The 27,999-nt window shown below is 41.9% G+C and overlaps 1 protein-coding gene across 1 annotated transcript in view; it reads right to left on the bottom strand.

The window, feature by feature from the left end:
- Nucleotides 1-22,601, bottom strand: part of PTPN14 (protein tyrosine phosphatase non-receptor type 14) — a 71,062-nt gene extending 48,461 nt beyond the window's left edge. The window contains exons 1-2 of the mRNA XM_058801108.1: nucleotides 22,336-22,601; nucleotides 15,588-15,757 (exon numbers count right to left, since the gene is read on the bottom strand). Of these exons, the coding sequence (XP_058657091.1) occupies nucleotides 15,588-15,757; nucleotides 22,336-22,509 (344 nt within the window). The 5' untranslated portion in view covers nucleotides 22,510-22,601. The remainder of the gene's footprint in view (nucleotides 1-15,587; nucleotides 15,758-22,335) is intronic.
- Nucleotides 22,602-27,999: the final 5,398 nt, after the last annotated feature.

Raw genomic sequence — 27,999 nt, 5'->3', positions numbered from 1 at the left:
AACCACCAGGGAAGCCATATTCTCTTGTCTTCTGAACCTTTTCATTTAGAAAAGGCTACATTTGGTCACTGCAAATTGGAGTCCAGCAAACCCTGGTGACCCCAGAATTCATCTTTATAAAAGCAGGAGTGAGATTGAAAAAGTAAAGCAAACCAAAATCATATAATGCAAAGAAATATGTATTTTAGCATTTCTAACTGGAAAAAAAAACCCCAAAATGTTCAATGCAAGTATGAATATTACATAAAGACACTAGAATAAAAAAATTGAGAGCAAAGAGTTTGTTATCTATATCTTTGAAAAAAGCCATGTATCCATTTGGTTTGGGCTTTAAACACATGCTAAAAGTCTTATTGCTCAGCCTAGGCTTGAAAACATGCTCAGCTATGTGCTCATATCTCCTGAACTGAGTAGAACACTTGCATTTGGCTACAGATCCAAAGGTTACAGCTCAGGAAACTGTTTTTTCTTTTTAGCTTCACATTCTTTTTTGATCACAAAAAGAAAAAAAAAGGTAGGAGTCTGGTTGGTGAATGACAGCAATGCCACATATCACTTTTCGCAGCATGGTTGGGTTTTTTGAGTGCAAACCCACAACACCTCCCACAGCTGCTGCCTCCACCTTCACCTTCCTCCCAACACAATCTTCCCCGTTCCCATACAGGGTCCCAGGGCTCTTCCTCCTCAGGAAGCTGTGTGTCCCAGAGGCAGCTACTGCTTTGATGCAGGATTTTGGATAATAGACCAATTCTCCCAGGTGTCAGGCACCTGTCCTTTGGTGCCTGACACACAGCATGGGCTCCAGCTGAGAACAGGAGCCACAAGCACACATAGAGACCCCCACCTACACACAGGTGCTCACTAAGGTGCCGTGGCATGCAGCCTGTGTGCCACTGCCCTCTTGGTTAGTCACATCCTCACAACAGCAGGGCCCACACACACACAGCAACTCATGCCCCCAGATCTCCAGATGGAATAAAACAAAAAAAAATCCTGAAATGGCAGCTGCAAAGATTCATCCTCACAAAGATGCAAAAGTGCAAAGATAAGCCATGGCTACATAGGCTGAAGAGTGCTTAACCTCCTGGGGAAGAGGAGCACAAAAAATCCCCGTTGGTCTTCCCTGAATTGGAACGAGATTTTGGCAGAAAAGAGATTAGACCCCAAAAAGTTAATAATAGCTCATATTTACTTCCTTTATTCATATGTGTTGACTCAGTTCAAAATATGCTTCTCCCTGCCCTGAAAAACAAGGCAGCTAACCCTCAAGCTGTATCTACTGTGGGAAAAGGTGCTTTAAGCTACATATGGAAGCAATATGAGTCAACAGTTTGAAAATTCTCCTGGTAGCCAGCCAGGTTAATGGCCAAGCAGGTTAGAATATCATGCTAAAAAAATGTGGTGAGTTAACTAGAACAAATGTATATACTCAAGCTCATTCTATGCAATACTGAAAATAAATAGATAACATTTTTTTAAGTGGTGCTTAAGTACAGACATAACTATTCTTTGGGCCCAAAACAAACACGAAGAGTTCTCATTGCTCCATTCTCTTCCCCACATTGTGTCAGTTGTAACAATAAAATATAATGTATATACCCCATAAACCCCATTTTATTTTTCAATATATATTTTAAAGATTCTCCATCCATACTGCTCTAAACTCTGGAATTACTCAAGTCCACCATGTTTGTCTGGCTAAATGTAGTGTGTTCTGCTGTGCACTGATGCAGAAGCTGAACTGAGTGAACACACATATACCAGTGAACAACTGGCATGCCTATGTAAGTATCCAGAAGCACATCACAAAATAATTGCTTTGTGGGTGCAGAGCAGCATGCAAGTGTATTCAGGTGTTACTTTATTCAAAGAGCAAGCGAACACGTTCAGACTTACAGAAGAATGTGTGCTTAGCCTGAACTTAACAAAACAAACCCAAAAAAAGGCTCTGGTGAGCCTGCAGTGAAACCTTGCTCATGAATTTATAGAGCTCATTTACAAAACCCTGTCAATGAAACCTTTATGTAGCACCCAAACTCACATAATCAATGTCTGAGAAAGCTCTACTGATTTAGTGGAATTTTACCTGGTGTGGGGTTAAAATCCAATCCATTGGCTACTGCCTTTTACAGTAATCTGTCCTGGCAAAAAGAAAACACTGCTTGAAATGTGACACAATGAAGTTGCTGCCTATCTATAGGTCGTCAGTACAACACCTTATATTCCTGCGAAAAGATTGTTGGAACACCTACATTAGCATCACTGCCAGCAGAAAACAGGAAAACTCAGGTTGTTTCCACCTCCCAGACACCCCAGTGACCCTAGTGTTTCCAAAGGAATAATTGAAAACAGTCACCCCACACCTCAGTAAATCGTGCAACCAAACCACGGCCCAGGAAGTTGTAACATCCCAGCGAACGCAATCCTGCAAAAGTGAACGCAGCTCTGATAACGACGGGATGTTGCCAGGGAAATATGTGAATCGGTGCCCTGTTGGGTGGGTAAAATAGATCCATTTCATGAGATGAATAATTATTCTTTGTAAAAGCTTCAAAAACAGCTGAAGATATCAAGTGCAAAAGCAGCTGCCAAAGATAAAACAGTGAACCAGTAAACATCTCACTGCACAGGAATCTGCCATCTTCCGACACTGAGATTTCTGCCAAATTCTTGTTGAGATTCTCAGCTGTATAAGGGCCTCCACACAAATGCTTCTTTTAAACACATTTGGAGACTTGAGGGTTCTACTGACATCCAATTGCAGGTCCTTGAGTGCTATACCCCACCAGTAAGGCAAAAAAAAATTAAAATTATTCAGATCACTGAAAAAGGTAAGTTTAGAACTAAGTTTTCATGATCTGTGTCTCAGCTACAGGAGAAGGTAAAAAGTTTGATCCAGGCTGCAGTACAAACTTCAACAGTGAATAAACTTAATTAAGATTGGCAGTGTTACCCTAACCAAGATTTCCATTGCCTGTTGAATTCTCAAAATTTAAAAAGCTGATAGAAATTCCAATCAAAACCCACACATCTGTTTGCTCTCATGCTGCTGCTAATAGTGGCTTGACCCTCTACCTGATCCTGTAGAAAAATTTCAGACATCTATCTGGGACTTCTATTTAGAAGACCAATGATCCACAGTTCCCTTTTCAAAACACACAGTAGGAAAGAGAAAATGAATCACCTGCAGAAAGTGATGCACAACAGAGGAATCCTGAATCACACTGTGGAAATGCCCATTTCTTCTCACTGATTACACAGGAAGTCAAGAGCAACCCTCACTCTGTAAGGCTTTATCAGGAGTAGCAACACGACTGAGGCAGGAGTGGCGTGTGTCACAAAGAGTGTAAGGAGTACATCCCCCAGCGGTCTTCACTTCCCTGAGGAGAAAATGCCAAGTCCCTGTTACTGCATCATGTGGAGGACACACAGGAGAGTACCAGCCCCAGGTAATGCAGTCATCTGTCCAAACCAGTGCCTTAAACTACCCTGGCAGACAAGTCCGAAGCACATGGCAGTGTGTGAGGTGCACCAGAACACCCAACCCGTGCACAGCGCTCCCCAATGAGTGGGAAACCTCCCTCTGCAGTGACACACATTGCTGCTACACCTGGAGGGGAAAAAAGGGCAGCCAAGCAGTTTGCAACAGTCCAAATGACAAAGGCAGTGAGCAGCTCAATTCCTAAACTAGAGGAGGAAATATCCTTTTCGTCTTCATTTGAGGGCATGCAAAAATGCTGATGGGCACTTCCATGACTCAAGTAGCTAGGGATGACAAGTGTTTTTCCTTTTTCCACTTTTTTTATTCTTTCTCCTTTAAACCAAAACACTGAAGCTATCATCTTTTTTTCTAAAACTCTCTATTTGCTTTTAGTTGCATCTGTCTGGGTTTAAGGAGACAACCATACAGTAAGAACCTTCAGGGAGCAAACTCTATCATAACTGATTCTACTGAGAGTCATTCCAGCAGCAGGGACTTTTCATTAAGTTTACAGAAACCTCCCAATTTATGGGAGGGAACTCCCTGTCCATCATGGTGATGGCAGCATGCTCTCACCAGTCAGGAAACATTAGACTCGATTTTCCAGTCTACAGAATATTATTCCTACTTAGAAATAAAACTATTATGAAACAAATCCCATTTTTTGTTTCTCTGCACTTTGTATCTCTGCATCCTGCCTTAGGCCTGACACAGTCCTCAAGAGTAAATACCTAGGTGAAGGTTTCCTGTAGAGTTTACAAGTGTAAGCAGATGTAGCAAGGCCATGCTGTTAAGTACCATTTTTAACACATCCTCCAGCTGCGTAAGCAGAAGCTGACTATCCATGCACTCATGGTCACGCCTTATGACACTGCAGTTCGGAGAAAGCAGGACACAATTCCCCACTTCATTCCAAACAGTAGGTTAAGTCACAGTTTTCATGAGGTTCTGGAGCCAATTACAGCAAGACTAAAAATCTCCTTTCAGCACTATTTAAGATAACTGGCTACTAATACAAACCAAGAAAAAGGGACATGTCCAGATCATACAAGTAGACCTCCAACAGGTTTTCCATAAATACGCACATACACATGGAATGGGTACTGCTAGCAGTACAGCTACAGATATGCAATCATGTGTCTGTGTGGCACTGGGAAATCTAACAGGAGAAAACCAAGGAGCAAGAAAAGCTAGATTTAAATGGAAGACAACTCCAGGTTATCCTTGTGATCCTCCTAACACAAGTGCTTATCACTAAGCAGCGGTGAGGAGAGTTTCCTCAGAGGCTGAGAAACAAAAAGCAGTCAGTGTGACTCATCCAAACACAGCTCCATACACAAAGCAAGCTCTTCACTGATGAAAGCAGAAGCCCAGATTTCTAGCCTCAGCACCATTTCACCTGTCAGATATCACAAAATAAATATATAGGCCACTCAAGCTGGTTTTTGTTTCCATGCAGGAAGCCAGAAGAACTTTTTTTTCAGAAAAAGAAAACAGAACAACAGAAGCTGGTCAGACCTTCAAAGCAAGTTTCAAAATGCTTAATGTATTTCCTTCTCTTTAAGGATTATAAAATGTCTCAAGTACTAGGTTCAGTCTCATGGACCCTCAGCTCTTCTTTCTGGAATTAAGGTTCAATCCTGGCAGTCTATATAATCGAGACACATTTTTAGGACAGTGGTTTGCAGCTGAGTCCTAATTATAAACAGCCACTTCCTCTAATGACCAGGAATAGGACACAAGGAAATGGGATGAAGCTGCTTTAAGGGAAGTACTTACACTGGGATTGTAAAACAGGGACAAAGCAGGGCCTGTTACGATAAGACAAGAGGCAATGACTTTAAACTAAACAAGAGTAGATTTAGTCTACACATAATGAAGAAATTATTTACAGTGAGAGTGGTGAAGCCCTGGAAGAGGTTGCCCAGAGAGGTGATGGCTGCCCCATCCCTGAAAACACTGAAGATCAGGTTGGATGGAGCTCTAGGCACCCTTACCTAGTCCCTACTCATTGTAGGTGGGTTGGACTAGCTATGACTTCCAAAGGTCCTTCTAACCCAAACTATTCTATGAGTCTTCTGTAATTCCAAGTTCAGACTGGATATGAGGAAAAGGTTTTTCACCTGTAGGGTGGTCAGTCACTAGAACAGGCTCTCCAGGGAAATTACTACAGTACCAGCCTGATGGTGTTCAAGGAGGATCTGAATGATGCTTTAAATCACATGATCTAGTTTTAGGTAGTCCTGCCAGGAGCAGGGAGTTGGGCTCAGTGATTGTTATGGGCGCCTTGCAACTTGAGAGGTTCTGTGACTCAGTGAACCTTCTTCTGTTCTGCTGCACATATCCACATTTTCTATTCATCTGGTTCCTTATATACTTTTGAAAAGGATGCATGATTAATGTACTGTCATCTTTGAAGTTTCACAGGCCACACATCAACCCCCTCAAAGCCATACCATTACTGAAGAATGGTATTTCTTTCTTTGGTAAAGCTAGGTATTCTTTTTCCTTCTGTTTTTTGAGAGCTATAAAATATTTTGACTCATACCTTTCATGCCCTTCTTCACTGGCCCTTTACTAATCTAGTCCGAGTTCTGTTCTGAACATGTAAAAAAATCACAGACTGAAATTCATATCACTACCTCATTCCAAGATCTTCAAAGTCTGGGGAAAACCCTAACATAATAAAAATCACAAGCATGGACAATAAAATTGCTACATTGTACCCAGCTGTGGAATTGTTTTTTAAAAATCTCAATCATTTATGGCTGTCAGCCATGGTAAAAGCCATCCATATTGCTTATCCAGGCTCAGCCAGTGTCTCCAACGGCACACGTGCCCAGGTGGACAAGAAAAGGAGATCCAAAGCACTTTTTCCCAATTGCAAATGTCTCCACTACCATAACTGCATGGAAGGGTTCAACCCGGGCTATCTAAGACCAGAGAGGAAGCTCTCACAACTTCTGTAAATGATGTATCACTAGTCTACAAGAAGAGCAGAACCTCAGAATGTAATCTTTGCTTCCTTTTAAAAGTGTCCAATAAGAAGTGCTAGATTACTCCAAAAGTATTTGTTCTACCAGAATTGAATGTAGAAACAGCTCCCATCAGGAAAGCAATATGTTAGAACACGTGACTAAGCCCTAGAGCATAGAATTAGTATTATTTCCTTATGACCAGATATAAATGTGAATCTGCCCAATGCCAAGACATTCCTGTTGCAACATTTCTAACCACCACAGCCATTGCCTTCAAAACACAGTAAAGCAAGAATGCAGGCTGAAAGTATCCTACACTGTATTTATAGTTATGCAACACTATTTTTCAGAGTTGCTACATATGTACTGCCCAACCACACACATGAAAACACATTCACTTTCTGGTCTAAAAGCACAGTATAATGTAACAGATTAGATCTAAGCGTCAACAGTTTCTTAAAATATCTGGCACAAAGAGCTCAGCTTTCAATAACCAACACACAGAGAACAAGCTCCCCATTCACTGAAGAAAGTCAGCTGGGAGAAGGGTTTGCCCTCCTCAGCAAATATTTTATAAACAGGGAATTAATGTTGAATCTTATGTCTGCCTTGAAGGAGTTCTTACTTTTAAGTCAAAGTTTAAACATCCACTAAAATACACATTCAAAAAGAACCGACTGAAAAATATTACTGAAAAGAGAAACAACACATACACTGCAATAATATGAACACAACAAGACTCAGGTAAATACTGCACATTATTTGTTGTTGCTGTTCTCTAAATACAACATGAAAGCTAATTAAGTATCAGGGTGTTTACAACAAGGCAAGTACAACCCTAATGTGTGCGTTTCATGCTGCAGTAGCCACTAATATTAAAAAAGTCTAATAATTAAAACAAAACAATAAAACCATCAAAGGAGCACCAAAATACAAATATCCCAGACTGTCTAAGCCTGGGTGGCCACCCAGGGCTTTGAGGACTCATCCAGCTTGCACGCAGTTCCAGAACTGCTCCCTTGCCTGGACAACATGAGCCCAAATTCCAGCAGCTAGGAGGAAGAGAAAAGAAAAGAAAAAGTAAGAAAGAAAAAAAAAAAAAAGGCAAAAGAAAAAAAAAGAAAAAAAAAAGGCCACCGACATTTCCAAGTTACTTCACGACCCACGCCCAATCTTGTTCAACAGAAGAGAGCCGGGATCCCTGAGGACTCAGGACTCCCTGGCTGCACTCAGCAGTGGATCCCAGAGCTTGCCTTTCTCCCAGCTTTGGGAGATGGGGCGCAGTTCCAGGTGTAAGACGAACGACTTAAGGGCCCTGAACAGGACTGGGGCCTGTATGGTCATGCAGGCTCTCAAGAGCCATCTAAAACCAAAGGAATTCTGTTCCAGCAAAAATTTATGTGCCTCATGTCAATTTATAAAATTTCAGCTCTAGAGCTCCTACTGCTTCCTCTGGGAGATCTCACCACGATATCCCAGAAATACTCTAATGAATAAGACACTTAGATTAGTACTAGTCCCAACTCTTTTGCTGTGTTTCAATACTCATCACATATTCACAGCACCCTCTATTAGTTCTTCTAGTTAAACAGGAAAGAAACAGTACCATCACATATGGGGCAGCTGACACCCCATGCCCTTTCACTGTTGTTTCACAGCATTCCTCTGCAAAAACTTACCCAGTAATTTGACTCCCCAAATCATTTAGCTGAGAACACAAGCTTTGACGAGATTCACAGGATTAAATTATCCTCCACTTCTAAGGTCTGCCATTCTTATACACTCTTACCCTGTCCTTTTCTGTTCATTTGATACAGCTTCCATGTATAGCAGCAACTGTTTTAATTCATGTAAATCATTTAACATTGAAGTCCATGGATCCAAAGCCTTCTATAAAATATGTGTATATATATATGTATATATATATACATATGTATATATATATGTATATGTATATATATATATATATATATATAATTATAAAGTTGGAAATATTCTAGAAGAAAGAAGCTACACTGGTCTATGCTACACAAGGGTAGCTCAAGCTAAGAAACAAAGGGAACTGACAAACTTTATAAATGGAAATAGCTAAAAACACAGGACTCTTCTGACCATTAATGTCATATTTATGTTGGAGACAACACCACAGTGAAGAGGAGGTGCATCATCCTTCCAGCTGGGCAAGGCACAAGGCACAGGGCTGTTTGTGGTGCCAAGGGGAGGGCTGTGTGTCAGGGCCTTTCCTGTGTGGTGTGAGTAGAGCTCATCAGCACGAGCACCGTGGCCACGACACTTCCCAGAAAAGCAGCAATGAGTGCAATCATTTTTCTGGAAACTGCATAGCCTGCCTTCAGATAAGATCTTTCCAAGACAGCAGGCATGCTCCTAAAACATGGGCTGGTACGTACACCATAAACATGAACTGACAAAGGCTCCTAGGAGGAGACAAAGCAAGACAAAGCAGTGAGACTTCTGCAGCCTGAAAACGAAACTTTTTTCCACTCTGTTACACACCAGTAGCACTGAAGGGTTAAATTCTGACTTAAATCTCCAGGTGTAAGGGACCAAACTCTGGACTTTTTTTTAATCATTCCACCTTCCCATTTGCCATGTATCACTCAGTTCTCTCTCATTTACCAATCCACTCATGCAATCCAAAACATGCATCTCTCTTCTCCTCCCATCCTCCATGCTGTTTTTCTGTACTTTCATAGAAAATTTGTTAAATGTCAGTACATTTTTGAGGTCCATTGGCATTTAAAAAAATCCTGTAGGTCTATCTGTGGTGTAGCAACAAGCACGGCCACACAATCAGTCACAATCCTCGCTTCAGGCAAGCACAGTCCAGGATGTCTGGAACAAATCTGATTGTACACATTGTGCTGTTTTTTCCAGCACAGTGTGATATTCAAAATAATTATTTTGGACAGTGAAGCCAAACCAACAACCACGAGCTCAAAAGTACACACAGAGACTTCTGCAGCCACAAGCTGCAGGTGTGACCAACCATGAAAAGCAAAGCAGCCTCGTGGACTTGTCACATGTAAATGTTACGTACTTAACAGCCAAAAGAGTTCCACTTCACTGAGCTTGCCACAAAACCAGGCTGGCACAGGACAGTATGTGACATCCAGCCTTAACACAGAAATTAAAAGCACAGTGTAAGGAGCAGTAACTAGCAGAAAAGACTGCAGTGACTGGTAGAAATCTGCAGCTTGTCTTAAAAGCTAGCTACACAGGAGGATGTGAAACTTTAGCTTTTTGAAAAAAAAAAAAAGAAAAGCACAGCAGACTAAAAGCAAAGATAAGCTCAAGTAGGCAAGACATCTAATAAGGACTTTTTTGAAGGAAGGCAAAAACTCCAGCATTTGTTAAAACAGATCTGCAAAATCATTTTTCCCTGTAAATATGAAGCACTCAAACACTAATTTTCCCCCTCTACTTTATACTCATATAATTTAAAAATTCATACAGTCCTAGGAGTCTGTACCTCTTTATGTTTTAAAAGAACTTCTGCTTAAAATGTCTTCGCCTAACACTGACAGAAATACAAAAAGAGGGAAAGGCCAGGAACAGTGAAGGAGAAATATTTCCTTAAAAGACAAACAAAAAAACAGCTACAAGAAATGGTGAAGAAAGGGTATGGCAGCAAAATATCAGGGAAAATAAATTTTCACTTAGTTAAAAGAGGCTAAGTTTGAGGCTGAATTTTTCCAGACCATCCAGAAAAGAGGCCTGGGAGGGAGCCACAGGCTCTAATTTTCCACCTGCAAACACATTCATTCCCACACTTCACAGGTGCAGCCATCCCATTCCAAACACTGTTTCCTTTCACAGGAAAGCTGTACAGCACGTTCTTCTGGGGAAACGCAGCGCCGGCAGCTGAACCTGGGGCAGGAGCCCAGCGCAGCACGGTGCAGGGGCTGGAACACGTCCCTCCCTGCAGAGCCGTGCATGCCAGACCCACCGTGCAGAGCTCCACAGGGCCCAGCTCCATGGGGCACCCACATGGGAACTGCTCTCACTTCCAGAACTGTGTCCCACTCTGCAACAGCACACAAGCCACTGGATACTACTGAGTACAGAGCACCTAGTAAGATACTGAAAACTTCTTCCAGGAAAGAAAAAAGCAAAGCAGAGCAAAGCACACCTTTATTCCTTCACAGGAGGCACAGCAGTATCACACGCCAAGAAAGAGATGCTGTGGGGAGTAAAATGTGACTTCAGTATTTCCTTAGAACTGTGGGAAGGGGAGAAAAGAAAAAGGCCCTGGATTGTCTGATAATTGTGCAGAAAGCAGCATCGCACCCACATTTTCAGAAAGCCACAAGAGTGTGTGGGTTCTCTTGTTTTTGGAACAAGAGCACAGTGAAAGCAAGCTTGTTTACTTTAGACACTGTACAAAGACTTTTTTTTTTAAAATAAATGCTTGAAAGGATGCCTCCTCTCTGAGGAGTTAGCAGAAAATAAAAGGCAGATTTATATGTCTAATCTATGCAAATATCTACTCTACAGGGCATCACAAAGACTGCTTTATATCAGACAGTATGCAGATCCCAGGTGCTTTAAACATGCCAAAAGCACAGGCATCTCCATCTGCGATGGCTGCTCACTGAGAACAGCTGGATGACTAAAAAGAGGTTGTCTAAGTAGCCTTCCATGAAAAATGCTTTTTGCTAATGTGCCAATCCCCATACTCCCACCCAAATTACTCCTGCTATAACTGCCATCGAGTCTGAAGAGTTGTTTTTTTTGTTGTTGTTTGCTTGTTTTGGGTTTTTTTATTCTGTTTATCACAAATTTTTCTAGAAATTTTCAAATTGTAGAAATAATAACATGGTGAAAACTTCTACTGACAACTTAAGGAATTAGCATGGAGTTTTAATTAATCTGTAAAAATGGAAAACATCTGTGGGACTGGGGACCAGTAGAATGCCATGACCAGTGGGCAGGGAGATGCTGGAGTCACTGAGATGTTGGAAGAGACAGGATTAAGAACAAGGAATATATACAGATGGGAGCCTCAATTCAAGAGAAAAGAAAAAGAGTAGAAAGGGTAGAGAAATAAAAGGCCTAGAAGGTGGGAAATAGCTTTCCTAGGAGGCAGCAGAAGGCTTGATGCCAAGAGTACAATGCTCTGAAATCAAGGCATAGCAATATTTATGTCATGGCCACTACCAGAAACAAAAACCAGGTACTCTACTGGTGTCTGCTTTCTGTATGTTTCCCTGGGACATCCTTGGGAAGCATCCATCACAGGTCAGGAAACATGACAGCCCTGAGTAGCCCCAGCATTTGCATTCAAAACCACAAATTGAACAAGGCTGACAATGTCCTGCAGGTGCTTCTTATCCTGCCCCAGTGATTAACTTCATCCAAAGAGAAAAAACCTCTACACCACCAACATTTTCATCTTCAAGCATCAGTCTTGTATCAAAGAAGGAAAGAACTGCAAGCCAGAATCAGATGTGACCTACTAAAACAATCAATGTGCTCCCCAGAGTACTCTTCGCTTCATCCCTTCTTGCAGGTCTCAGAGGTTGGCTTCTAAGAGCTAAAAACCTAAATAAACTGCTCTGGTACTCTTGTCTTTTCATTTTCTTTACCACAGTCTCTCATATTATCAGAAACACCTCTGACAAATTAACTACAGGCATCCATCCCACATGAAGACATGGCAGTACTTGTGTTTATATGGCAGGCGCCTGCAGCTCTGCAGGCCCTAAATAACCAGATACATGGCCGGCCCAGGTAGCCCACTCACCCACCCAGCATCAATCCACAATTATGGGGTCATTTGGGCACAAACTGAAATACATGGCACACCTTCTAGCCATAAACCTCCTTCTTTATTTCAAGGGTGACTGAAAAGATTTCCCAGAGTAAGTGTGGAATCTCTCCTTCCATGACTATATTCCATACCCAATGGGAAATGGTCCTAGAGCAATCTCCTCTAGCTGACCTTGCTCTGAGCAGACAATCTCTTATCTCCAGAGATACCTTCCAACCTCAACCATTCTGCAACTGCTGCTTGCATTTGACTTCAGTAAATCACCTGTCCTTCCCACGCTGTGACTCCCTGTGAGGGACAGCGCTGACTCCTCACGACACTGCTGTTCCACTCCTCTCCCAGCATGGCACACGTGGACAGGTTTCCATCAAGTCTGTCCAGCACTGGGACACAGTTCTTGGAGCAATGTTACTCACCCTTACTTGCGCTTCCACACTTGGCTTGTCAATACAGGAAGGTACCAGAGAAACCATGAAGAGCTCCTGACCACTACCAACACCTGCAGGCAGTTAAAATCCATGGGCCAGGAGGCATAATTAGCATTTTCTACTTCTGGCAGTCATGATAAGATGAAAAAGAGTTCTAATTTTATAAATACCGTAGTGATGGTACCAGGATTCTTACCATTGGTCCCAACCACTGAACAACAGCCAAACACAAAATGGTTCACATATTGTCTTCAAAAGATCTTTCAGGTGATATTTCACATAAAATTATTAAGGAACACTACCTCAGAGCCAGTGACCAACACCCTACGTAACGCTCCTCTCAACCAACAGAGCCTAAAAGACTTGCATCATTTTCCTTTTTTACAATGACAGTGTATGAGACACAGGAGGTCGCAGCCACTGGAAACAGGAAGGAATATTCAATTTGGTGACAAATTTCTCAAAACCAGCTATCAAGTCTATAATCCTACAGATCACAGGCAGAGCAAACCAGCTCAGGAAACCAACTCCCTAGTGTTTGAATACTTGTGCATTATGTCAGTGTTTGCTGAAGCATTCTCAGAAGACTTCATCATCTTCAGAGAATATTAATCAACCTTGGAAACCCTGGAGTCTACAATTAACTGAAAGCTTGCTGCTGAGAGATGGGATTCACCTTCAACTCCAAACACAGCCAGACAAGCTCAGGGCTGGAGGTGTTTCCACTTGGAGAGGGTTACAAAGGTGACAGGTCCACTGCTGTCAGTATGGTCACCACCTCTGCACCTTTGGCCTTTGGTGGTGGTTGTGTTTTGGGGTTGGGTTTGTTTGTGGTGGATCTGCAGCCTCCCAGAAGGGGATGAAGTGTCTCATCACAAGTTCTGCATTTCAGACAGATTTGTCATTTGTACCTAAATATAAATCAAATACACAGGCACTGAGTGGGCGAGTCCAGTGCCTACCTCAACATCACATGTAATCATATCATGATCAAGTCTAATCCTAGAAGCAGACACCAACAAAATAAAAGCAAATGTTGAATTAATTTACCAAGAGCCAAAAAACCCCTATAAGCCCACATCCATCTGTGCATCTAATCAGGTTTTAAACTAAGCCTTTCTCTGCCAGTTGTTTCAGAAGAATCCTCCAGGTCCCCACCATTGCCTCCAACATGAATCTACCTATTGCTGAAGGTTTGCTGCCATCACACCATCTCCAGTGCAGCAATTCCACTCCATGAAACAAACAAACAAATCTTAACAGGCTATTCTATATCTGAAATCCTCTAGTAAACTGCTACACACCTTTAAAAAAACATAAAAGGCACTTATAAGACTCTACAGCTTATGCTATCAATCACTTCAGAAAGAAAAACAATTCAGCAGCAGCCACTCCAATTGAGAGTGCTGTGAAGTTCAATTGTCACTGAAATGCTTTGTTATTACCAGCCTGGGCAGAATGAGCAAATATACCTCTGCAGGTGAGCTATGAATGAGCAATCAGCACTGCAGGCTGCAGCTTGAAGAGATAATAGCATCCAAGCAGCCACAATGCTTCCTCGCACACAACCAGGCCAGGATGGGGCTGACAAATTGAGCAACACAACATTTCAGACATTCCGTCTGCACATTAAAATAATTCTGAAGGAAAAGGTACTGAGGCTTCCCTCTCCCAGTGCCTACAAAGCAGGAACACACAGATACAGACAAGCATCAGTGTTTGGTCTGTTCTCACAGAAATTGAAGTTTTATGATGCTTTTATCCCACTCTTTGGCAAGAATTCAGCACACACAGTTGTCAAGGAATGGCTTGACAGCTGCCATTCCAAGATACAACTTTTTCACATCCTAACAATACCAACTTCCCAGTTCAGTGGCAAATAAAGATCCTTTAAAATATGCAATCTGCAATATAAAAAAAATGCTTCATGTCTTGGATGCCTTCTAGAATTAAGGCCATTCTTTCCTCACTATTTATATATCTTTTCCTAGCTACCATGACCATGAGGTGAATTCCAGGGTTTCAGCAACAGCAGGTTTTTTTCAGTGGCAAGGCCTCTGCCACCCTGAAGCCTTCATCCACTTATTCCAGGCTTTACCTTCAGTTGGGCTGATACAACTTTGCTAAGAGAAGATAAATGAAATAATTTTGGTCAAAAAGAAAACAATTCCACCCCTTTTTAGGTGAGGTGGGCTTTTTTCTCCTCACTCTCTTTTTTGTATTATTAAATTATTAGATGTGCAAAAACCACCCAGTGATGTGGTTTACAAAAATAGCCCCTCAAAACAGTTGTATTGTTACAACTGCAGCACAGGGCTCTGAATAAAAGAGTAATTCCCACTGAAGTTGTTTGCAAAGGTACGCCCTGATCATAATTAAAGGACTAATGCCCTCTTAACAGTTTTAATCTTTTTGTGAAGCATAAGGGAAAATCATGAGTGGGATGAGCAAAACCTGGGGAAAAAAATGCCAAAGTTCACTTTCACCAAAGCACATGTAGGCTTAAGAATAATAAACTAAAACTCTACATAGAGTTCCTTTGTGGCTTCCTTTTCACCAGGAGAAAGTCACAGAAGAAAATCCATGGTCACCATGGTCCTTTCTAAAATTTATGTCAGATGTATAGTCATATAAGTATGACTCCCATTTTTTCCCCTGCAGTTAGTCATGCACAATCATCCAGTGAGACAGTTTTGTTTTTTTTTTCTTCTTCCCAAGTAGAAATAATCAAATGGTGACTTCTCCCATATTTTCCCATTTGGGCAATCATCAGGAAAGGAAATAAGCAGATGATACCTGAGCAAATACTGAATGCCACAAACAGAGCAAGTGTTCCTCTCAGATGCTCTGTCACAGGCCCATTCTCTCCCAGCTCTATCCCAACACTGTGAACAGAGGGAAGCACATACCTTGTCACCTCCTGCTGCAGTCGGGAAACACTGGGCACATAGAACATCACCCCAAAGAAAAGCAAAGGCTCATTGGCAAATTTGTCCAGCTGCTTCTTCAGAGGCTTTTCCAGTTCAACCCAGCGGTCCTGCTGGTTCTTGCTGAGAAACCAAAGGCCAAAGTAGTGAGTCTAGACAGAGAAACACGAGTGTCAGTTTACCTTTGCCAGCTAGATCACTCACACGATGTCACAAATGCAAATAAGAACAGATGGCACTGTGTACATTTTTCCATATGCAAAGTCAGAGTAATTTCTTTTTTACTGCCCATTTTAGTGGGACATTTTGAAAACAATGACAAATTAATATTGCAATATACTTCACAGTGCACTATCTGCCTTCTACCATCTCTCCCAAATGCATATTGAAGAGCTCTACATGACATTGTGGCATAGGTGACATAAATGATTTACAGAAAGTGCCTGAGTGTTTTCTCAAGGGACACCTGTGCTTTGTGAACAGACAGCAAACGCCAAGCCTGAATTAAAGTGCAAAGGCTTCATGAAGCTTTGAATCAGGCCCACTTCACACAAAGGACAAGGACTCCTCCAACTAGAAAAAAAAAGAATGCAAACCCACATGCATATGTCAAATATATCTACCAATACCAGAACCATTTACCCAACACAGAATTGTTCACTCTTTTTTTTTTAAACTCACTCACAAGGTTTTATGATGGACAAGTATACAGTTAGAACGTGCACATCTCACAAGTTGTTTGCTCTAGGCTCCACAGAAACACCAGGCTGGAAACCTCAGCTGTTTCCTGCCCAGTGCAAATCTCAATGGCTGTGGCAGCTCCTGTATGAGCCACGTGGGACTGCTGCTGGTGAAGAGGAATTAACACAGAACAGCACTCAGAACTACAGCTACAAAGTGGCAATAAAGCTGCTGAAGGAATAGCCAATCCATCGTGAAGGATTTTATTGAAAAGCACTTAAACATCAAGTACTATGGCTGCAGATCTGAAGAAAAAGTGAAAAACATTGTAGCAGACAAATTGCAGATGTTAAACTGTGCAAAATCCACCATGAACAGCCTATTTCATGCTGGTATGGATGTTTCTATAAAAACCATTGCACACACCATGACTTAGCACACAACACAAGGACAAGTAATACAGTACCAAAAATTTTAAATGCTTACAAATGGCAACAAACCAGTAGGGAAGCACTGCTGCAACTACTTTATAGCTGAAGGCATGCAAGAGACAAACATGCAAGACTCTGAATGGGAGCACAGGTGTACTTACTTTAGGGTCTCATTACATGCATATTTTCAACTTTGGACAACATCCAGACTAGCATTTAACTAAGGTGATAACTAATTCAACTTGATTCCTCATTTAAGCCTGACAAACAGCTTGAGCACTGCTCAGTCTGGTACAGTGAAGCAAACTTGTTCTTTTGTAGTATTTCCTCCTAGAAATTAAAGGTATCTTCAATAAATCAGTCAATCAATCAATCTACCTAGGGCGCAAATAAATCAAGAAATCAGCATCTCCCACAGGATAAACTTCAAACAAAACTAACCTCACAAATGTTCCCTGATATATTTCTACTCTCCCTTTGTAGTCACCAGTGGATAAAAAGTTCTTTCTGATGAGTTCACCATGGTAGTAATTAGATTAAAATGAAGGAGGGAGGGACAGTGGAGGCAGCAAAGAAAAGGAATTAATGTGAAGGCAGAAAAAGGCAGTGATTTTACCACCTCTAAAGGGAAACCCTTTAACACACTTGAAAATCACTGCAGGGCAGCTCATCCTCAGCAAGAAACAGTGCAGAGATGCAAAAACAGAGCTTCCATATTACTTGAAAAAGTAAACATTCACAACAGCTAGAACCCCAAATTTGAAGTGTGAAGTACTTCTAAAACATCTACCAAAGAAGAAGATTTGGACTCTGAAGCCTAGAAGAGTTATTCAAGGAATTCAGGGATTGCAATTAAACAGCTCGAATGTGTACAGTCCCTCCCCTCTGAGTGGGGGCTGGGAGACACGCCAGTTTAGATTTGCTGCAGTAGAAAGGCTCTTCAAGTACCAAATCTAGAAGCAATCCCAAGGAACAAGAAGTAAATGAAACACAGTGCTGTTGAAGCTTCTGGATTACAGCAGGTACTGTGGAGCAAACAGGGCAGCATGCATTTTGCACAACTAGAAGACAACTGTTTTTCTGGAAAGCAGCCTGGAGAGGATCAAGCTACTGCAGCTGAAGCACAGGAACTGATAGCAGAGCAGAGCCCATGTCTCAAATTCACGCACTTTGGAGAGACACAGTTATTTGAAAATCAGGTCCCTGTTACCAGCAACTTCACTTCTTGAAAATGTCGTGTGTTTTTTAAGAACCTACAGTGGAGGATTCCTGTAGCCACTGCAGTACACACCTGAAGAGACCCTCCCCACTATGAGTATCAGTGATCCCCAAAAAGGAACAGAAGAACGTGGGACTGGAAAGGGATGGACCACCAAGTTCAGCATGCTATGAGAAGGCATTTGGCTCTCCAGAAGGTGAGTCATGCCATGCTGTCCAGTCCACAAAGCAACCCAAAAATTAGATGAGGTTATAAAAAAATGGGATCTTCTATCTATAAGCAGCTGATTAAAAACTAGGTTGATTCCAAAAGCTGGTCTGTTTGTCCATCTGCACAAAAGGAACCACTGACTTCACTCAGATTTCCAGGGAATCAATATCTATACCTACAGCTGTCAGGTTCTGAAGCAACACAAATTACCCTTGAGGTTTTAAAATTTGTCTCACCTACCACACATGACTTCATATGTGGTACCAGGAAATTGGTTCACACTCCTCCAGGAGCTGCAGTCCTCTGCTGAAGCAGCAAACAAGAACCAGAGCACTTGGGTGCCAGAATGAAAAGGTGATTCTCAAAATACAGTGCGTCCCAACACCAGACTTATAAAAACTGCACTGGGAAGTCTTAAAATAGGTGACATTATAGCTGCCAGTTCAGAAGGCAACATCATTTGTTTTGGACTTGGCCTTAGCTTTCCTCCCAAGTCCAGAACCACCCCAGCATTTACGCTGGGCCAAACGAGTAGAATGGTTACCCTTAGGAGATGACAGAAAATCACTAAAGCAGCAAATGTCATTCTAAAAGATTCATCAAGCCCAGCTCAGTGTTTGTTAAAGAATCTGGTTAGTCAGCCAACTAAATATTTATCCTTGAGAAAGAGATGGAGTTCCAGCTTCTCCAGGCAAAAAACCTTAAGCCTTGCTATCCCAGGGCACTTGAACAGAGGGGAAGGTGCCATTTACAGCAGCCATTTATTGTTTTATTCATAGAAGGCCAATGTTTTATTCACAGAAGGTCTTTTGTCCAAGCACTGCCTGAACCCCATCTCGGCTTTGCTGGCAAGACGAGTCAAACCAAGCCACATTTGGTGGCAATCTGGCTGCAAAACCCCAGGTTTCAGCTGTGCCCTGAAAGAAAGGAGCACCTTCTGGGCCACTAAAGGTCAGAGCAGCAGCAAAAGGCCAGCTCTGCACAGTGCACAGCACTTGCCTGTGGTGCTCAGCTCACCAACCTCCTGCTTTGGGGCTTATAGGGTGACAGTGATGGATATACCATTGTGAAATTTGGCTCACAAGAACAATTTTTGTTGGAAAGAACCTTCTTGCCCTCTCTCCCACCTACAATACATCAGAGCATACAACCTTTAAACATTTTAGCATTTTAGAAAGTGAATTAAAAAGAACAAAAAGGATAAGGAAACGTGAAGACTCCCAACAGATTTGTAGATTACTATGCTACTTCAAGTAGGTTCACTTAGTCTGGAAGTGGAATGGAAAAATGACATTATATTGGGGAAAAATCCTTTTCATAAACTGTGCACATACATACATGATTATAAAATTACATTTTTGGCCTTGTCTTTCCTCTCCCTTCCTCCCCTCTTTTTGTCTTTACCTTTTACCTAATGCTGGAATAAGATCACATTTTATTGGAACCAGTAACTGTTCAAGTAGAAGACCTGATGCTTTGTCAAGAGCTTTGCTGAAAAGGATAAAACCAGATTTTACAGTAGTTACATGGCTCCACTTTCTGCTGACCTACTCCTGAACCCTGAGTCAGTCAGGCAGGGAGTTGCATTCCCCAGAGATCAAACAGAAATATGCATAATCCACCAGATACTGTTTTTCAGTCATGTGTGGTATGATTGACAGTCCCTCACAACAAGGCATAATCTCAAAGAGTTTTGCTTTTCAGCAGGAAGAGTTTGGGCAGTTTTTTGTTCATTTCTAAGAATTGGATTGAGTGAGACATGGATGCATTCCTAACTTGAAGGTAAAAGCTGTGGTACACCTGGGATTTACTTTAACATAAAACCAAACTGAGGTATTACCTGAGACTGCAAGGAGGAGACAAACAGGATTTTAGCACTGTTTTGTTAGCATGGGACTTAATGAGGGTTGGCTTATCCTTATCACAACTTGCAAATCAGGATTTCTAAGAAAAGGCATATGCCAGCTGCAGGTTTTGCTGCATTCAGGAAATTTTAAAACTCTCTCTGTGATATGAATGCTTGCAAGGATTTTTGCCTCAGGTACACTTAACAGGCTTCTCTACTCAGCTATCCAGTTGCACAAATCTTGTAGAAATTTGAGCTTTGTGAAAATATTTTTGACCCTTCAACAGAATTTGGGTGGACAGTGAGGTCAAAAATGATGGTAAACCTAGAGAGGAAAGGGGACAGTCATCAAATTACCTCATCATCCTTACAAACAGTGGCAGGAAGACTACGGGGCAGAAGAAGAATTGAATTTGGGGTCTGAAAGAAAGAACAGCACCAGGCACCTCCAAGCTTGCCAGCTCCAATTATTCCTCATCCAAGCAGCAAAAGAAGACACAGGGAGACCCTCTCAGAGTTGAAAGAGCTAGGTAATTCTCTCCTTAAAAAAAAAAAAACAACACCCAAAACACCCACTTCTGTCAAAAAACGCTGCACTGTTGAAATCTGAACTTTACAAAACCAGTTCAACGTTGCCAAAGCCTTGTTTAGAAAAAAAAGCAGGGAGGGTGATGAAAGAAGGGGAATGCGTTCCAACAACATCAAAGCATTCTCTTCTATGTTGTTAAAATATTTTTTTATCTTGAAACACAAACTTTTTGTGCTGACATATTTCTTTTTGCATGACAGAAATAATTTTGAAAATTAAAAAAACCCAAAGCAATAGAAAACCCACATGGAACTGAACATGGACCTAAACAGCTTCCTTTGCTACTCTACTGTCTGTAATTTCATTTCTCTGGAAAATTTTGGAACTTCCAAAGTGGAACAAAACACGTTCTGAGATCACAAAATGCTTTGTGGAAAAGAACACTGACCCGCTGACAGAGCTATTGTTTGCAAATGCAGGTGGACCTCCAGAGAGAATCAGGAGGCCCCAGACTTCTCCTGCACCAACTAGATAAGCTCACAGGGAACATGAGGAGAATCACTTCATTCATTTCAATGCTTTCTGCATTGGAAGGAAAGAGAGAACCTTGGTTCTTCCCTAAGGACACCCTAGGGCATCACAACAGAAAGGGAAAAAAATGGAAAAATGATGTATTGATAAATCTTCATCTCTGTAAGTAAAGGGAGGAGGGGGAGATGATTCTACTAAAATTCATATTTAAAACCAAACAAACAAACCAATCAACCACCCAAGCATGAAAAACACTATGCAGTATTCCCTCTGCCCTGTTCCTGCCTGCACATTTTCCAGCCTATTCTGGAGACACACACAGAGTTCTCCCATTCTTTATCATTATAAAAAAAAAGGGGGGAAAAAGAATTTTTGTTTAGTTTTCAGATATTGGAGTTATTGTATGCTACCTTCCCGCTGCCCCCACTAGATGGGCAAACTGAATAAAACACTGCAAGATTTTTAATTTCCCCAGCTGTGCTTACAGAAAGTATCAGCCAGGACAGCCAGATGATAACACAGCAACTTCCAGGCAATGGTTTTTCACTTATGATTTGCAGAAGTGTAGAAGCATGTAGGATACACACAGGGAGCCCACAGAAGGTAAGGAAAGTCAGTCAGTCCACTTGTGCCATGCACATTGGAGAGGTATTTCTATAAAGGATTCAACACTTAAATACTAAACACTTCAACACAGCAAGAAGTAGAAAAGTAAGGATTTCAGTCTTGAATAAAGGCTGGTTTCTTCGACATTTCCAGAAGCATTGGGAATGTGAAAGAAGACTTTTAGGATTTCAGATGTGAAATATTAAACAAAACCAAAAGGAAGAAAAACCCCACAAGTAAAACACAAGTGTTAGTGTTACTATTGCCCTCTTCAGTTTTATAGTAACAAGAGTATTTACATAAAGGCAGAGGTTTTAAAGCCAGTAGTCACCTTCCTATTTGCATAATTCAGCCAGCAGTGCAGTGAAACCAGGGCTACATTCAGAAAAAAAGTTACTGTAACTTGTCCTTTGGCATCCCAGCTCAACAAGTAACACTCGCGGCTTTCTAAGAAAAGAAACTCGGTGTTACAGAGAGCTCCCAAAGCCAGGACGGATGAGCAGCGGCCCAAAGCCCCGAGCGCCGTTCCGTGCAATCAGAGCGTGTTTGTCCAAGCTCCAGCTGCTGATCGTATCTGGCCAGCCCTGAGAACAACATGACTCAAACGCACAGACTGCCCGAGCTAAAATCGCGTCCAATTACCCAGCGACAGATGGCGCTTCCCGAGCCGCCCTTACCTCGCGCAATTCCAGCCTCTGGGCGACGGCCTCCAGGCACTCCTGGCCCGTGCTCTCCACGGACAGGGTGCACTCGATCACGTTGCTGTCCAGCAGACGGATCCTGGTCACGAAGCAGTTCTTGCTGAGCACGTTGTAGCGCCGGGTGCGCCGCAGCTTGAGCCCGAACGGCATGGCTGCGGGCCCGCGGGATCGGCCCTGCCCCGGCTCCCCCCGAGCTACCAGCGCCGCTGCCCGCCCGCCGCCGAGGCCGCTGCAGCTGGCACCGCTCTCCTCCACACGCGGAGGGAGCTGTCCATTCCTGGGGCGAGCTCCACGGGACTCCTGCAAAACACACACGCACAAGTAAGGAGACCCACGTGTGAAACAAGACGTTCCTGAAGTTCAGCGGGAAAGAACTTCACATTGTAAAGCCATGAAATAAACACCTCCACACACAGGATTGCCAGGTACTCGCTACATATCCCAAATGAATACCTTATACAACAAATCTTCCACAATACTGTGTTGGCGCTGAATTTAAAGCACGGATTTAATTGCAAAGCCGTTCTTTGAGAGGCTCAGTACAAACAGCAACTCTACAGGGCACTCATCCAGAGGTGCTAACTCTCCCACCATTACCCCCACCACAGGGGTCTATAACATAATCTTCGGGTTTTCATGCCCTCGGGCCAGCTTTGAAAACTAGTTTAAAAAGCGAAGGAATAGAGGCTTTGAAAAGAGGCGCGATCTTGAAAGAAGAAAGGCTGGCTGCGGGTCCGCAGGAAATGCAGGCACTCAGCACCTCCGAAAAAATCAAACCTAAAACATGCATGTGAAAAGCAAGAAGCATCCGAGCCATTTCAGAGGAGCCTCCTCCGAGGCGATCCCTCGCGTTTGGCTGGCTTCCAGCTCCAAACCCTCCTAGGTGCAATGAGTAATGGCAGGAACGCGGCTGCCAGAGACCGGGGCAACACCGAGTGGGAGGAAGACAACACATATTCTAGATACTCATTCTAACTAGCACTCCTAAAATTTATCAGGGACACATGCAAGTGCTGAGCCAAAACACAAAGTAGACAGAAGAACTAGAGATACAGAAGTAATGACATTTAAGATGTATGATCCTCACTTGCAAGAACCACTTCCTTTAAAGTGAAACAAACCAAAAGAGTTTAGCTAAAACAGGTTCAAGCTGAACTAAAACAAAGCATTTGCACTGACATAACCAGCTCTAAAATGCCATTTTCCACGTGCCGAAAGGAATGAAGCAAACAGAAAATTACTTGCTACCCGGTCTTCCTGGTTTTGTTTGAATATTCTGGAGCAAAAAGTAGAGGAACACTAATGGTGACATTTAAGAGTCCATTTCTCTTAACCAATAGTACTGCAAATGAAAAATTAGATCCCATTTCCTCATTTCTTAAGAGAAGCGAGGGAAGGCAGTGCCAGCAGAGTATGCATCATTTGAATGCGCCAGCTGAGTGTGACATTTCAAACAGATAGTACATTGCCCACACGTATCTCTTGGCACAGAACTGCATGAATCAGTTATTTTCAGTTTTTACTGAATTTAGTTGCTATAGAGATAATTAAAAGCTGCCCAATGGACTACAGTGGTTATCATTACACTAGAAAAGTAACTATCACAATTTTACATGAAGTGTATTTTCCAAAGCCAGTATAACTTGACATTTATTAGGGAGTTAGAAAAACACAAACAGAACAGGAAAAAAAAATAAACACACAAACAGAAAACCACTGGTTAGGTGCGTGACTAGCATGGTAGTCTACCAGCATCACCAGACAAAAGCCTAGAGACTGAGAGGGAGCACTGCTATTTGACTGAAGTGCAAACAAACCTATCAAATTAGCTGCTGTGGTTTAATCTCCCATTTTTAGCTTTCATGGGTACTGACATAATGTATTATTTTCAGGTAATTGCATGAGAGGGCTGTTATACCTTGCATTGCTCTAACATCAGAAGCCATCAAGGACATAAATACATCCTCACAACAATCTGACGAGGCAGGGACATGTTACCCAAGACTCACACAAAAGGAATTGAAACAAACATTCACCAGCTTGTTCAGCACTGCTCAGAACAGTGGCTGCAGATCTCACCATCACCATGCAGGACAGGCTACTGCTTCAACCCCTGGCCAACTACTCACCAACTGCCCTGCTGACCAACCTATCTGAAACTACTGCCTGAATCTGAAAAGTGGGAAGAATGAAAGGAAATTACAGAGAGGAAAGGGTGGGGAGGACTACATCTTATCAAGGACAGCATTTTTGTTCAGTCTCTGGCTTCACAGACTATTTTAAGTGGGACGCAATGAGAGTTTTAGCTAAATAATTCAATTTCAAAAAACACTTTTCTCTTTAATTACTGTTAGTTGCACACATTTCCTTGCAGAGCATGAGCCATTCCCTGTATAGTAATTGTACAGTTAGCAGTAGCCTAAGAATGAAATCAATGGTAATTAAAAAATCCCAAGTGTCTGGCCTTGCTGTCCAGGTAGAGCTACAGCTGGACAAGCCATCCCAGAAGGGTGTGTGCAAACACCCTATTCTGGAACAAACCCATCAGCTCCTGTATGCCAGAAATGTCAACATGGATTGGACATTAACTGCTCTAAGTTGTATCATACACTCAGGAAAACAAGGCCAATATCTCCCCTGCTTTTCAAAAGCAGTAAAGGAACAGGAGTTTTCCCTTAATTCTGCTGAGGGCAATCAGCTGGCACCATTTTCTCAAGGTGCAGATGTACAAATGGTTTAATGGATGCACTCTGTGTAATACACACTGGGTTACTTTTCCATTTAGCTTAAATATATATATGAATGCCTAATGACATCTCACTCATGTAAAAGGTCACACTTAACCTAGCTTCCAGTTAAAGAATTAAATGGAATGGCAAGGCTGGAAATGCTTAAAAACCACTCAGATTGCCCCAGCTTGTAAAAGCTGTTAATTCTCAAATCAATGCACGTGTCTGAGTTTTTTGTTTACACATATTCTGAATGTCTGACCAATTTCTCACTGGGTTTTCTGTTAAGGTTACTAAGTAAGATCTCAAAGATGAGTCATTTACAGGCACCTAAAGGTAAACTAGGTTCTTCAGTGTTTGCATCATCTTAAAACCATTGGGAACATTCATTTTTATTCATAGCTATTCTGTAGATGACTGAAAAAAAATGTCATTGAGAGACAGGAATGTTTTGGTATTCCAAATGAAGGATTATTCCATTACTGGATCTCCTTTCCCCATTTACAGGTTGCCTGGGAGAAGCAATGTCCCTAACAAAGTCATCCCAACTGTGCAGGCATTCACAACACTCCCCTCCTCAAACTCACTCTTCCACTTAAAACAAAACCAAACCAGTGAAACTAATGCAAGCCTATAAACAGCTAATCAGATAACCATGACCTTGTTCTGATGCTAACAAAGGATTTCTATTAAGAGTATTTCAGGTGTGAAAGGGAGACATAACATCTTAAACTAACATTTTCTATTAAGAATTTATTTTTCTGAAGAGAAATTACACCGAGCTCCTTTGGGTACTTTTTTTCTTTTTTGTGTATCAAGTGCTCTTTGCAAATTAAGCTCATTCTAAGAAGTATGCTGAATTAAACAAGGTTCTTAGTTAGAGCATAAGCTTTGGAATTTAAACATTCTGCTAAGTGGAAATTCCTTATGTTTAAAGTACATACTCTGTAGGCCTACAAAACACACACAAAACCTTAAAGTCCTTCAACCATTTCTCAGAAAACAGCTACGGGGAAAAAAGGTATCCTAAATACAGTTTGAAGACAGATACAATATCTTTATAGATTCAATATCTTTGTAGATTCTTGGTAAAAATTTGTAGTCCCCTACTTCAATGGACCAAGAGAAAACTGAACAAGACAGTTCCTTTGCTATCACATACATCGGAATCAGACTTTTTATGGTATTTACTTGAAAAAGCCATGTGGATAAAATCAGTGGCTGTGGAATGGGGAAGACAAAAATGGGAAAACACAATAAAGAATGAAAACAAATTTCAAATTTGACACAGAATAAAACTAAACCTTCAATTCACTGTCTCATGCCAAGCACAACACAAGTTCTCCTAAGAGCCTTCACTAGCAAACAGCTTAAAGAAAACCACATAAGTCTCAGCTCAAGACACTCTTACCTATCTCTTTCTCTGTGTGTGACTGAAGGGAAACATCTCTCTTGGTCTGGAAGCCTTGCCAGCACACTGCAAAGGCAGCAGACACAGAGGTATGGATCTCTCCAACAGTATTTGATTCCTCCACAGCACCACTGCATCTTGCAAGGGGAGAAAGAAGGTCTCCTTGATCATTCTTGCAAAAATCCTTCTCAGTGTAGAAGAGGTTTCAAGAGGTATCATTTCCCCACTGTTCAATCATAGAATACTGCTGTTCAAGTACCAAAAGGTAGGGGGAAAAGGCATAACTCATACAACCAAGCATATCTTGCGAGCACAATGCTGGGGACCGAAGAAACATCTTCAGGATGACACAGCTGTAATGGTTTAGGCAGGAAAAGGCTAATCCATTAGTGCTGTTAGTGACCTTAGCAACTACTCTTCTTCACTGGACACTCCTACATGAAGAACTAGGTCAGCTTCACACTGTGATATACAGCACAGAATGGCTTCTGATTTTTAAGAAAACTTTGTTCATTTCTGCATAGAATAGAAATTCTCCTTATGAATTTAAATTATCTGATACAGATAAAAATTTGTGCTTTTCCAAACCAGTAGTTTTCTTGTTGTCTTTTATTTTTAATGAGACATTACAGTGAAACCAGATCAAACCACTACTACTCAAAAAGCAAATGAAGTAATATTTTACAGGTTTTCCAAACCTAAAATGAAAAGAAGCCAGAAATACAAAAAATTCTTCCTCAGTTCTCCCAAAGTCAGCTGGGGCTGGCAAGATTTTTGTTTGCTAGTAATTTCAAAAGACAGACTGAAGGTATCAAGGGAAGCCAGGTTGCTTGGTGGTTCAAGCAGAGGAAGAGGCCATCAGGCAGAAGCTGCTTTGCGAGGTGAAGGGCACTGCTCCAGTCGCTGGGCATTCTCCCACTTAGTTAGATTTATTTGAAGGCCAGAAGTGAAGAAAAGCTTATAAATAATTAGGGGCAATGTAACTCTCAGGACATTTCCAAGTACGTGACTCTCTCCTCTCTTACAGACAACAAGTACAAACTGTACTACATTCAAAGGAGCATAAAAAAAAGAATAAATATCATCTGATACAAAACGCACTGAGTGCAGAACGCTTTCCTGCACTTCGTTTGCTTTTGTACGTAATTTCTGAGACTCCAGGAAGAAAGCAATTATGTCAAACTGCAGCCTGTATTTACCAACAGCACCTGGCAGCCCTCCAGCATTCCTGGCACTGCAGGAGCAGCAGCACACCTCAGGGAAGTATGTAACCCTGGGCTGGGCAGAGACCGCAGCACGGCAGGGCAGCTGCGCACGGTGCGCTGGCCTGCAGTTGTAGGGAAGAGTAAAAATAACAGGGCATGGGAGATGAGGTCTGACACAACCCATCTCCATCCAGCTGAGCTGTGTCTAGAGCAGGAGATCTCTCTCCCGTGAAACAGCTTTCTCTCCCTTGAGTGCTCTCATGGCAGAGTCTCATGCAGGTAGAGCACAGCAAGG

The sequence above is a fragment of the Ammospiza caudacuta genome, chromosome 3 (genome assembly GCF_027887145.1).
Source record: "Ammospiza caudacuta isolate bAmmCau1 chromosome 3, bAmmCau1.pri, whole genome shotgun sequence".
Lineage (NCBI taxonomy): Eukaryota > Metazoa > Chordata > Aves > Passeriformes > Passerellidae > Ammospiza > Ammospiza caudacuta.
This window is presented reverse-complemented; position numbering and strand designations above follow the sequence as displayed.